The 14,230-nt window shown below is 38.6% G+C and overlaps 1 protein-coding gene across 3 annotated transcripts in view; it reads right to left on the bottom strand.

Moving 5' to 3' along the window:
* VWA8 (von Willebrand factor A domain containing 8) overlaps positions 1–14,230 on the bottom strand; it is a 278,034-nt gene that overhangs the window by 256,962 nt on the left and 6,842 nt on the right. For all 3 annotated transcript variants that reach the window (XR_012688656.1, XM_075199773.1, XM_075199771.1), the window contains exon 3: positions 1,280–1,357. Coding sequence is in view for 2 of the 3 variants with exons in the window: in XM_075199773.1 (XP_075055874.1) it covers positions 1,280–1,357 (78 nt within the window). In the remaining variant the exon portion in view is untranslated. The remainder of the gene's footprint in view (positions 1–1,279; positions 1,358–14,230) is intronic.

Below are 14,230 nucleotides of genomic sequence, written 5' to 3'. Positions count from 1 at the left end.
CCAACAGCTTTTGTCTCCTTGCATTGCATGTATTTTACACATAGATTGCTGGAAATTTCAATTCAATATATACATAACAATAGAATAAGTATGAGTTGTCACATTGATTGTTAATGTAGAATAATAATTAACATGAACATTAGTAAATGTCACAAACATCTCTAATTTCACTGCCTCTAGCTTATAAATATACGTTTTGAATCTTTAAAATAATAGTCTCCAGTCATAACCTCCTCTTTTTTTGTGATAGCTATCTGTAGTACTTTCTTTTCCAGTATAAAGATAAGTGGATTAGCTAATATTTTGATAGATTTTCTATTATTCTAAAAAACTGTCTAATTCGAAATCTAAATGTAACTCCTTTGGGGCCAAGGTGGACATTTCAAAGATCCATTTTGTTTCCTCCCTTGAAATCCCCTCCTCTCCAGGGTTTGGTGATTCCATTTTTTAATAGAAATTTAAGGCTTGATGGATCTTCATTATGTTTTTGTGCATAATGATTGGATACATTGTGAATTTTATCTTTATTTAAGTTAGTGTTCACCAAGTCTCACTTTCAAGCTCCTAATGGTGCGGACAATGTATTGTAGGCCGCAGGGACATTGTAAGAGATAAATCACCCCTACAGTGTTACATATGATTTTCTCTTTAATAGCACATTTTCTCCCATTTGAATTAGACAAATTCACACGTAGGTTTTGTGCTTTTAACATTAGTAGTTTTACATGTATGACAATGATTACAATGGTAAAACTTGCATTTCTTTTTTTGTAGCCAGGTCCCTCCTTTATCTATTGGTTGTACAGATCTTGTTTTAGATTTTGACTCTTTCTGAACACTAGGTAGGTCTTTCTTGTATTATGCCCCCCACCCTCTTCGCTGTGGGGACATAGAAAACCCCTATATATCAACTGTAGCTAGGACTACCTGGGCAAATATGGGATTATCTACAGTGATTCTAATTAACCCACAATATGCTAGGGCTACATTATATTAAGAAATAAAGTACATATTTTTCTAATTTGCCATAATAATTTGCACAATATTAAACCTCAGAACATAAGGACTGTATAAATTTCCAAAAATCCATGCAAGCAATATATTCCACATACTCTGTACTTGTATGCTTATGAAAACTGATACAAATATGTGGGTAGAAGAATTAAAATGTACACAAAATCAAAATATAGAATAATTCTGTTTCAAAAACATTGATACTTCATATAGGCACTAAGTCTTCTGACTAATACTGGGGAAGAGAGTAGAAATAATGTCTTACAATAGTTCTGAGGTACCAGTTCCGGGTTCCTTGGGGCCTTCAATGTATAGGATATGTCTCCAATGTTAACAGTGTCACCTGTATTATAAAAAACAAACACATATAACATTTTAATAAATACATTTAAATGCAACAGAAACATTATATTCATATTTGGTGCTTTCACTAGGCAGATAATTTAGCCGCATTGGGTTACATTTTCTGACTCAAAGTCTGCGTGTCATGTCAACTGTCATGGAGAGTATATTCGCTGAAGCATCTTACCTGGTTGTCTATTTTTAACATTTTTAGTTTTCTTTTTCTTCTAGTACTCCTAGTTGGGATTTGCTTTGATAAAATCTTTTTTCAGGGGCCCAAGCTTGTTATTAACAGAAAAGCTTTTTCCATGTATAAGGCATAAAAAGTTAGAAAATGAATAATTGCTAAATTCTGCACTAAGCTTATTGTCACGATCTATGAGTCTAACGCACCCCGGTATCCATCAGGGAAGGGAGTTTGGGCTACGCTGCAAGAGGGTGCGCAGGTCGTGGTTCTCTAAGACAGCCACCAGAGTAGTAAGAGTGGACAGAGCATATTCAATCAATCCGGGTCAGAACCAGCCGGGAGGCAAGGTACAAAAGCTGGGTCAAAACTGGAACAGGGTCAGGACACTAAACGAGGTGCTGGAGCTGGGTGAGACCAATACTCTGGCATCCTAATGGTGCTAGAGACTCCTATCTATCCCCCTACGTGGTCCCCGATAGGTGGGTGGATTTGCCGGAAGCCGCCTGACGTCCTGTTGACGTGGGAGTAACTGCACATAGCGGCCAGAAGTAGAGAAAGCGTCCTGTTGCGACGATCGGAAGACCACAGATGGCCGCCTCTCACACCTAATGTCAGTGCGGTGGCGGCGCCTGACAGTACCTCCCTCCCCTATCCCTGGAATAGAACGATTAGCAGACTGGCCTCTGAGGAAACTGGAGAGAAAGCGGGGAGCGTGTAGATCCTTCTAGTCCACCCAAGATCTCTCTTCTGGGCCATAACCTTTCGAATGAACCAGGAGCGGTGTCCTACCTCGAAGAGTATGGGAATCTAAGATTAATTCAACCTCATACTCATCTCCCAGGACAGATTTGATGGGAGGAGAAGAAAGATGACTCTTAGAAAATTCATTAAGTATTAAGAGTTTAAGTAGAGATATGTGAAAGGAATTGTGTACACGGAGAGAGAGATGTAACCGGAGTGTGTAGGTAACATTGATGATGTGTGAGATCTAGAAAGGCCCAATATAATGAGATGCAAATTTTTTGAAGAGGGATCCACAAGTGGAAAAGGTGCCAGTGGAATCTTTCTGGAAAAGAACTGCCTCCACACCGACTGAAGAAGCATCTACTTTAAGATAAAACGGTTGATGCTAGTCCAGTTGTCTCAGAATAGGAGCAACAGAAAAGGCCTGTTTCAGGGATCTAAAGGCGATGATAGCCTCCTGAGGCCAGTCTCTCAACTGTGCTTATTTGCGAGTGAGGGAGGTGATAGGTGCAATTATGGAGGAGAAATTTTTGATAAACTGTCAGTAATAATTACAGAAGCCGATGAAACGTTGAGTGGTCTTGAGACCAAAGGGTTGAGGCCAATCAAGAATAGCTCCTGCTTTCTTAGGATCCATTTGCAATCCTGTACCAGAAATTAAATAACCAAGGAAGTGTTCTTGTGATTGTTCGAATAAGCATTTCTCTATGCTGTAATTTTGCAATACAGAGGGTTCTCTTGAAGGCGAATTAGAACGGCTTTGACATGTTCCCGTTGCAAAACAAGGTCTTGTAAAAAGATCAGCCTGTTGTCAAGGTAGACAACCACGGATGAATAAAGCAGGTCTCTAAAAATCTCGTTAATAAATTCTAGGAAGACTGCCGGGGCATTGCAGAGCCCAAAGGGCATGACCAACTACTAATAGTGCCCATCCCTGGTATTAAAGGCAGTCTTCCATTTGTCGCCTTGACGAATCCCAACCAGGTTGTAGGCTCCCCTTGACAAAGACCCCAGCCTGGGGTAGAAACGCGTTGGCTTTTGACTGTGGTACCATTGGTCCGTTCTTTGGCACAAGGAAGGAGTCTGACCCGTAGGAGTGGTGTTTAACAGCTGATTAACTTCTATATGCCTTTTTACTTGGACTTTGTGGTACGGACAATATCCTCACCTGTTTGAGGATTCTATTTCTGGTTTTATTTGTTTCTGTATTTACTACTTTTGAATTAAAACTTTAATACACGATTTAGTGTTATTTTCATTTTCATGTTGGCGGTTAAGAAGATGTTCCTGTAAGGACATTCATTATTTCCCTCAGATTGTACAACTTAAGTATAAAAGAATTTATCTTGTAAGCACATATAATATAGGATTTCCATTTAAAAAGTTTGGGTGTTGAAGATCTATTGGATTTCCTCACTTCTTATACTGGGAACTTTTGGAAGCCTGAACAATAGGGATACCTGGTTGCAACCATATTACACTATATTATTGTTTTTTCCTTGTATATGCCATCTGTTTGGTTGTAAGAAAAATCTATCACTTATGTGAACATCCATGAGTGCCTATGTACGTATTCCTTTTGTATCCCCTGAGATCTAGTTTAGTGAAAACTTGAGTTCCATGAATGCGATCGAAGAGCTCCGATATGAGAGGAAGGGATAGTGGTTCTTTATAGTTGAAGCGTTCAATTTGCGATAATCGATACAAGGCCTGAGAGACCCATCCTTTTTCTTGACAAAAAAGAATCCGGCACCAGCGGGAGAAGTAGATTTACAGATAAAACCGCGTTCAATGTTTTCGGAAATGTAGGCCACCATGGCCTGAGTCTCAGGTAAAGATAGCGGAAACACTCTGGCCCTGGGAATCCTTTTACCAGGAAACAGGTCAATGGGGTAGTCCCAAGGATGGCGAGGCAGAAGAGATTCCACGGCTGTCTTGCTAAATACATCCAGAAAATCTGAATAGGCTTTAGGGACGATGGGTTGAGAAATTGAGGCAAAACAAGAGATCGAGGTTCTGGCAGGAAGTACCGAAGACAGACATCTATGCTTGCAAGTGGGGCCCCAGGAGATGATCTGAGCATGGTGCAAGACAAATTGAGGTGAATGTGCCCTGAGCCAGGGTAGTCCCAGAATTACTGGGTTAATGGACTAAGGAAACGTATCCATTCAGAGTGGAGATCTCCTATCGACAGCCGTAATGAACTGGTAATGCTATCGATGGAGCCGTTGGTGAAGCGGTAACCATCTATCGCAGTCAGAGACAAAGGATGTGGAAAAGCATGAATGGAGAGATGGAGCTTGGAAGCCAACTTGGCGGATATGAAGTTTACAGCGGATCTAGAGTCCACGAATGCTGACAACTGTTTGGGACTATCCGGTGCAAAGAGAACTACAGGCATGAGGAATTCGCCATCTCTTGCAGAATAGGGAGTAAGGGACCTGGATCCTAGGATGAATCGCCTAACATCGCCAAGGATGGAGCATTTCCCGGTCTCTTGGAACAAGGGGGGAGAAGGTGACCAGATTCGCCAGAATAAAGACAGAGATTTCTGATGCGTCTGTCACGTTCCTCCTGAGAGAGACGGGATTGGCCAATCTGCATCGGTTCCTCGGACATGAAACTGAGGGGCCAGACAAGGAAATGATCGACGAGTGCGGTCCCTCTCCTGGTTACGTTCCCTGTGGCGTATATCTACTTTGCTAGAGAGAGAGATTAACTTGTCCAGGCTGGACGGCAGATCACCAGAGGCCAAATCGTCTTTGATACGTTCATTGAGCCCTTGCCATAAGGTAGCCACGAGTGCATCATTATTCCAGCGCAGCTCAGGCTAGGGTCTGAAACTGAACTGCATATTGGGCAGCAGTTAAGGATCCTGGATGAAGGGCCAGTAATCCTGAAGCAGCAGAGTCTCTTGTGCCAGAGACTCCTATTTATCCCCCTATGTGGTCCCTGATAGGTGGGTGGATTTGCCGGAAGCCGCATGACGTCCCGTTGCCTAGCAACAGGAAGCGGAAGTAACTGCGCATGCGCGAGCAGCGGCATGCACAGTAGAGAAAGCGTTAGTAGAGAAAGCGACGATCGGAAGATCACAGATGGCTGCCTCTTGCACCTAATGTCAATGCGGAGGCGGCGCCTGACACTTATACAAAGTTATCATGACAATAAAAATGGTCCTCTAGCAGGGTAAATCTGTAACCATAACATTGGTTCTCTCCAGGGCTAACAGTTGTTTATGGAGCTTTTAATGCTGCAGTCTTTCCTCCAGAGACAGGAAAAAGAAGAGAAAGCTGACTGCTCCTAGTGGAGAGTTAACTAGACCAGGACTACATGTCAGGAGCAGCTTTTTCAGAGGGATCAGATCATGAAGACATGCAGGAATGACAGTTCTGGAGTTAAATTATTAACTTTCCCAAACCTTAAAAAGGATTGATCAACAAACTCCAGCCCTGTGTCAACTTTTGCTGAGAGAGGTACAAATGGTACTACTACAACTTGGCCCTCTAAATATATATGTCACATCATTTTACAGGTAATGAGAAACCACTTAAATATGCTGACTAAATGTGATTGGAAATATATGTTAACTACGCTGTAATTGTAAATGAAAGAAATTAATTCTAGATCTATACTTTAGTAGTGGAAGGAAAAATATATAACTGGGCATAAGAAAGAAGGGAAATTCTGCTTCAGTTCTGTTCCAAAACTTGAGATTAAAGTAAATGTTTTACTTCATACATTTAGTGCACAGAAAGAAACCTCTCTTGATAGAAGCAAGAAAAGAAAAAGAGGCAAACTGCTTCATAATAAGGAATGCCTGAAATCATATATTCCACTGGATCCATGATTACATTGAAAAAATCGTTTATAATCCTGTATAATATTGGTGTCACTGTCTGGGTTTAAATCCTACAAAACATGCTAAACTCTTATTTGTCCAGCAAAACTAGCGACACTGTAAAGCAATCAATTTTATTGTGTCTTCTAAGAGTGCAAAAACTGAACTCAAATGTCAAAAATACATCAAGTGTATGATTTAAGTAAAAAGTACTATCAATCTACTGTAAGTATTATATGAAACTTAAGGTGCTACTCAAAACTAAAATTAATAGGAACAGGATTTTTAGACAACAGAGAAATACAGATAAGACTTAATAGATACAGCAAGTTATCTCCTTTTGAAACTGTTTTTCACTAATCACGCGCTTAACTTCAGTAATGGTCTGCATATGACTTGTTATAACTTCCTTACATAATTAACTGCTTCAACTGTGAAGTGGTTTTAAAACTTTCAAAGCTTTAAATCTATTTTGTTTCACTTATTTTTAGACCATTCATATGCTTAAAAAAAATGTAATAAAACTACATATGACGGAAGCTGAAAAAAATACAGTAATGTGGATAAATGATACAGGTTACCTATCCCCATTTGTACCCCTTCACAAGCATCCAGATGTTTCTGTCTGTTTCCTAAATTGGACGTAATCATAAAGACCAGTGTATTCCTGTAAGATGGAATGATCTGTGGCATTATAAAGTAAACTGGGTTTTTGTGAACACTGGTCCAGAAAATGTCCCATGGATTGTGCATTTGCTATACTTGTCTCTCTTTAGCTATTTGAAACTTACAAAAAAAGACAGTGTTGTGCAAAAAGTTAAATTATTCTCAATTTAACATATATTTATTTATAGCATAGTGCTATAACCTACCCTCCCCAGCAAGCTGCCATAAACTAAACACATCACTTAAGAGGCGAGGCAATTTCTATGATGGCTGCATTTGCCTGGAGCTTGTAAAAGTTGTTTGGCAGGTCATTTATTTAAACTCTTCATTTACAATTTTTCTATAACTTTTAGGAAATCTAATAAACCTATGGCACACTAAGTCTAATGAGTCTTAAAAACTATAATCTCAAATTACAAATCATGTACTTACCAAACATAAAACTACATATAAATATTAAAAATAATAGCGATAATAAGATTAATAAAGTATATATAACATAAACACTAAAAACAATGTAGATTGAAGAACCACAAACCAGCTATAATGAGCCAGAAACGCTGCTGGAAAGAGGCTGTGAAAACCACCTATAATATGTGTTTACAAAAACAGAAAAATCCAGCCCTGAAAATGGCTCAATATTATAATAATAATAAAAATATTAATTATTGATACAGTGAGAGACGCTCAATAATAGCAATACAATTTATTAGAACATTAACAAAAACAGGTAAAAAAAAAACTATGTTATTGAAATCACAGCTTGTAAATCTATAATAACATGCAAAAAACTAAATGGAATGTATGTATCAATAACAGGCAAATGGATCTGATGTCAATTTTAACATTTATAAGTTTCTAGAACCATCCCAAAGTTCTGATACAATCCTGTTTGGAAACATTGTGTAGAATTTGATGGAATGTTAAATTTAATTGCACTGAATGCTGTTAATGAGATATGGTCAAACGAAAGAAAAACACACAAGACAAGCTGAGCCGGAGGATGACCGCTCGGAATAGGCAGCAGTGGAGCAGCACCGAGCTGATGTACTTGGAAGGTTGTACTTGAACTAAATGAGCAGACTTACAATTCACTGAGAGCTGTCATATCAGACTCCGCCTAGCCTCTGATAACAGCCGTCAGGGTTCTAGTACCAAACAGCGGATGATACAAATCCTGAGAATAGGTGCCCGAAGGTGAAAACTCCTCCTATGTTGTAACCATATAAGCTCTTAGGTCTTTATGAAACTAACAGTGAATAAAACACATATGATCGTGCAAAATGCACAAAAGTGTCCACTTGACATAGGGTGGGATATTCCAAAACAAATAAAGTAGATTGCATAAAATCCTGACGTGTTCTTCAGAGGGGAAAAGGTCTAACCAGCGGTATGACAGCTTGTTGTATGTACCTCCTACAAATACCCATTAAATCATAAACCACTTAAAGCAGCTGTGACACTTCTAATTGCAAGCTGTTAAAAACCATCAAATATTATATATATATATATTCTAGAATACCTATCCAAACAAAAAAACAACAAAAAAATATTTAATGGAAAAAAAAAAACCTTATAAATTGACATTAAAAAGTTTACATAACGAAAAATAAGCTAAAGGTACCAGAGCAAAATCAGTAATAATGATTGTCAAGGTATTCATTTACAAATATGCATACAATATAAAATATCTATTCCATAACTTTAGGAGAGGAAAATAAAGAAGAAGTCGAAAGACGATTTATATTTCAAATCAATGTACAAAACAAGAAACACAAGTCAATGTGAATATATTTAGGTGCACCAATAGAAAAGAAGTGGCCCCTTCACTTCACAGAGAACAATGCACTTAGATTGAGGGGAAAATATTTTAAAATAAAACATGAAACACAAAAGGCAGCCCATGTCCTGGCTAAAACTAGTCCTAAAAAACCAGTCTTAACAGCAGTCACCCAGTCCAATATATCACAAATTACCAGAGGTTTAAGGGCTGATTTTACAGCACACAGCAAAAACAGAGGGCAATCGCATCAACGCGCTACAGCAGATGTTTTTCTCGATCTTGCAGTTAAGGGACTCTACTTAGAGTCCCGCGGACTCCCTGCACAAGCAATCGGGACTGAGACGCGGCTTCCTGAATCACAGCAACTGCTTTATCCAACCACTCGCTCCTGCGCCCTAATTCAGGCTCTTAACCGGCGACCCTCACCTGTAAACCAACACAGGGGCATACAGCTGCCACACCGCGAGGTATAGCAAACCACCCAACACCAGGAAGCTCCTAACACTAACAGCACTAACTATCATTGTGAGCATACACAAATTTAAGAATAATATTTTTGCAATAGTACATTTAACACCTTCAGCATTATAGAGTCTCAACTTGCTATATGCTTGTCCACCGAGGATTCTTAATAAGATGACTGGCTATATAACATAATAGCCATTATGACCCAAATATTTTAAATGTTGGGTCCCTGGGACCCACAAAATTATGCCCTCAGTGCGATCACTAAGCGCTGATGTGTAATCACACACCTCACCCAATCAGCTATCATTAGCCAGACTTCAGACAAATAAAACTGCTATAGTATTGATTGCTAAGTTTGGGGAAAGAAGGTATTAATATCACCTTAAGCAGTCTGCATCTCTTTCTCACAAACTGTGGACTATAAAAACATATACTTGTTCTAGCCCTCTGGTTCTCCATATTTGTCAGTCATATTTAAACTTGCATATATTCTATGTGAAAGTAGTTAAAATGTCAGCGCCAGAATGGTTTTCTTGCAGACTAGTCCATTGTTTCAGCTAGGCAAAAGGATTATTGTCCACTAGTCCTGTATGAATGTACATCACACCAGGGGGGTCTCATGTATTAAGATAGGGAAAAGGTCCACAGACAGAGCTCTACGTTAAATTACAGAGGACTACATAGTGTATTCAAAATGCAATGTGTCTGGATTGCAATCTCTCCTATTTATACAAACTCTGCTGTATAGCCACAGAACAATGCCTATCCTTAATTATATCAAGATTGGCTCATCTGCTATTCCTTTGTCTGTATGATTACATGTGAAAAGGAAAACACAGAAAAGGAACAATCAGGCAGGTCCTGAAATTATTGAGAAGGTAATTTATGGCTTTAAAAAGGAGCTCCAGAGAACAGCAATGGGGCATTCACTACCCAGTGATAGCTGAAGTCAGGCTGGTGTTGAGGTCTAGATCTATGCCCTGACAACAAAGGGACAATCGGTCCCTGGAGTACTGACTTGGCCCTGATCTACCTCTCCAGGTCTTGGGGAGCTGTGTGTCCGGCAAAAGCGGAGTGACAGTGACCACTACCTTACTGGTAGCCTCAAAGGAGAGAGGGGGAGAAGTTTGAATGGATAGACTGCAGTCCCTGAGAGTGGCTAGGATACTGGTGAAGTGTTTTCATTATACCCTGTACGTTGTCTGTGCCAGACTGTAGTGTTATTTGTTGCAAGTTATTATTTAAATATGTTTATTGCTGTTTGGTGCTATCATTTTGTTAAATAAACTTATTTATTTTATTTTGGATATTTGTCTGGGTGATCTTGAACCTTGGATAGGAACCGGGTAGGCCAGCTGTACGGCACAGAGGGTTACATTAAAACCGGTATCATCACACTAAGTATAGTACTTATTTCTTCTTTAAATACGTTAATAAATAAGTACCTTAAGAGTCTTTAGGAACAGACTTTGGAGAAAAGTGATTGCTATTAGAACAGGCACACACACAAACTGATAGACTTTACTGACTTAATAAAAAAAAAAAACCTCTTGCAAAAAATATCAAATAAAACTCCTGAGTATGGAGTGAATACATTTCTTTTATATAGTAGAAATGTCCATAGAATGAATTACAAATGACTTTTCTTGGGTCACATTGGTAAGTGAACTGAAGCATACTTCCTTGCTTTCTGCTTACATAAGAAGTTGGACTGATTTCTGAAGCTGTATGGGATGACAAACCACCAGCCACTGCCCTCCACTGAATATGCCACCAGCCACTGCCCTCCACTGAATATGCCTATGATCTTTGCACTGCACAAGTTTAAGTTTCACCTCATTGTGAAACTAATGATTTATGTAACCATCCTAAATTTGTACATATCTTGGTTTCGGCTGTAACTCATCATCTTTGATGTAACTTTTATCTACAACATCTTTGGTATGAAAGAGATCGGGAACTCTACGACTTTTATTTAGAACGTTGTTGTATAAAAATGCATCTCACTCTTACACTGAAACTGCTAGAGATATTTTACATTAATACTTATTTCAGGTACACCAACTTAAAAAAAAAAAAAAGCCACAGTGATAAGCATTATACAGAGAGATCATCATCATCATTTATTTATATAGCGCCACTAATTCCGCAGCGCTGTACAGAGAACTCATTCACATCAGTCCCTGCCCCATTGGAGCTTACAGTCTAAATTCTCTAATATAGGTACACACTCACACACAGACAGACATAGAGGGAGACACTAGGGTCAATTTTGAAAGCAGCCAATTAACCTACCAGTATGTTTTTGGAGTGTAGGAGGAAACCGGAGCACCCGGAGGAAACCCATGCAAACACAGGGAGAACATACAAACGCCACGCTGTAAAACACACATACTTGGTGCACCACAAAAGAAAATTATGAATAGTTTCTTCACAACATACCTGTGCAAAAATATAAACACTTTTTTTTTTTCCTACTAATCTGGTTTTAAACATTTGCACAGGAGAACCCCCATGTTGGGCTATCGGTGTTCACCGATATTCTATCAATTCCCTTCAATGTCAGTCAGATCTCCCTTGAATTTCAGTCGACTGGTGAACAGAAAAACACACAACACCTGTATGATATAATGCTGAGTAATTCTGATTCTGTTCCAATCAGAGTTTCCTTCAGACTCTTTATTCATACAGTTAAATAATAGGGGTATAAATACTACTTGAGAAATTGTGGGGAAGTTGGTACTCTTACACATGTTTTTTGGAACTGTCCTAAGCTACAACCACTTTGGGTTAAAATTTTCCAGCTAATTACTAAGGTCACTAAGGATGATTTATCCCCATCCCCGGCTATGGCACTTTTACACCTATATCCCCCTCATCTTCAGCGTCATAACCACTATGTGGCTGGGCACATTCTCATCTCAGCCAGAGCCGCAATAGCTCAAAGCTGGAAATCCCCCTTGGTTCCATCTCTTACAAAAATCATCAGCAAAGTACAAGACTGTTATGAGATGGAAACCATAGGGTTTAACTACACCTCAAGGGCTTCCTCACCCCTGTTTAAATGGTTTACATGGTACGAATTTTTCTTAGCGTATAGACCTGTGTCTGCCACCTAACTCTCCCATGCTGTATACCCCTCTGGAGGGTAGATGTCCTGTTTTCAAAATTTATTTTTATGGTTGATTGGGTTTAATACGGCCAGTCTCCGACTCTTGCCCCCCTGTCTGTCTCCCTCCCCATCCCCCTCCAAGTCTTTGTCTTATGTGTATTTGAATGTTTCTTGTGTTATTGTTTGTTGTTTCTTTTTTGATTGTTTGTTTATGGGCAGTTCTGACAGATTTATTGGATCTACATTATGCACTGTACTCTGTTGTAACTGCCATGTTTGTTACATATTATTTTACTAAAATCTTAATAAAAACCTTTTAAGTTAAAAAAATAAAAATAAAAAAAATAATAGGGGTATAGTAGTTCAACTACCAATTATAAGGCAGTAAATCATTAGAGGTATAGAAGCATCACAACCAATCATAAAACAGCAATTAAAAACAACAACAAGTTAATTATGCGTACTCTGCATCTTTCTCATTTATGTTTTTATCTTCTCAGGCATTTTGCCATCAGTCTTGTTACTTTTACATAGAACGGTACGTTCAGTTTGTGCACCCTTGAGTTGTTCATGTTCTCAGAGAATATCTTGTTGTAACATTGTTGCAAGGCTTCAATCTTTTTCTTTTCTAACTGAGTAAAATATCTGCTAATTTCTTTTAAGGCTATAGCACATTGCTTTCTAAAGTTTAGCACATGATAGATATTAAATCAATAATCATACAATTTTACTCTAACACCCACAATGATCTCGGATCTACTTGATTACCAAAGTGCCCCATGTTGCTTACACAGGTGATGCAACTAGAGGAGAACTCTTAGTAAACAACATGTCCAAAGGATCCTGACAGTGAAAAGAAATCCATGAGTATGCATGCAGATCACACTGTCTGCCACATGGCTGTTACTGTGTTACTAAGCAGAACCATTCATAACAATTTGCAAACAGCAGACAGTGTTCCAACCAATTCAAAGATTTACTGTCACACTCTAATTTGCATGGAAATGAGTATCAGGTTAATACGGGTTACAAAACATAGTTGTGCAATTCACACCATGTTATCAAAAAAGTATAGTAGACACTTTGGGCCTGATTCATTAAGACATGCAAAAGAAACGTATTGTGCGTTTTTTTGGGGCATACATGTGTTCGTATTCAACTACAAGCGGATCTGAAGAAACGCCTACGTTAAATACGAATCTAGGTATACTCTGCTCTGACAAACAGACACAATACACTGCAGGATAAGTTCAATATATAAGAAGAATATAAAGTTCCAGGTGATTGACAGAAAAAAGAAAAAAAAAATATTGTTACCAATAAATAATAGTCATTAATGAAAAATCATTAAAAACTAATATTTTTTTACAATTTACCAAAACAACTCAAGGCTAAGAACAGATTTGTCTTCAATGAACAAAGACTAAACTATATGCTTTTCTGGGACCACTTCACTCCATATACCATACCCACTTACACACATCTTATAATGACTGCATACCAAATCATTTACATCTTCTCTCAACCATATTATTTTTCATTCTTCAAAAGTGCAACATAGAAAATGTAATTTTCATCCCTCTACTTCCTAAGTCTAACACTCCATTTTCATGTGCTCAGATATGTAAATTACCACTATTCATCACCTCTTTATATCGAACGCTCTTAATCTGAGCCTTACTCCTCTACTACTCCTGCTGCACTCTGCTATACATTGGAGTGACACGTCTAGACCTAACAGACATCAATGAGGTGGAGTTGTGTTCTCCTGTCTCCATGCTGCTCATACTAACCTCTACCTCCACCACCCTCTCTTTCACCTCCTTTACTGTCAACACTATTCTTTTTACCCATTTCTATTCATGTAGCTGTCACCTATCTCCCTCCTGGCCTTTTATCATGTTTCGCTGATGATTTGACTTCCTGGCTCCATTACATCCTCTCTTCTGATATAACCTCTGTCATACATTAACATACGGTACTTATTAACATTATTAACCTTGCAGCAGAACATGTACATTTTATTAAGAGATTGCTGTTTTTAAGGGAATTTTTATTTAAGTACCCTACAAATCT

Source organism: Mixophyes fleayi, chromosome 2 (assembly GCF_038048845.1).
Source record: "Mixophyes fleayi isolate aMixFle1 chromosome 2, aMixFle1.hap1, whole genome shotgun sequence".
Taxonomy (NCBI): Eukaryota; Metazoa; Chordata; class Amphibia; order Anura; family Limnodynastidae; genus Mixophyes; species Mixophyes fleayi.
The sequence above is the reverse complement of the archived record's forward strand: the minus strand, read 5'-3'. Positions and strand labels throughout refer to the sequence as shown.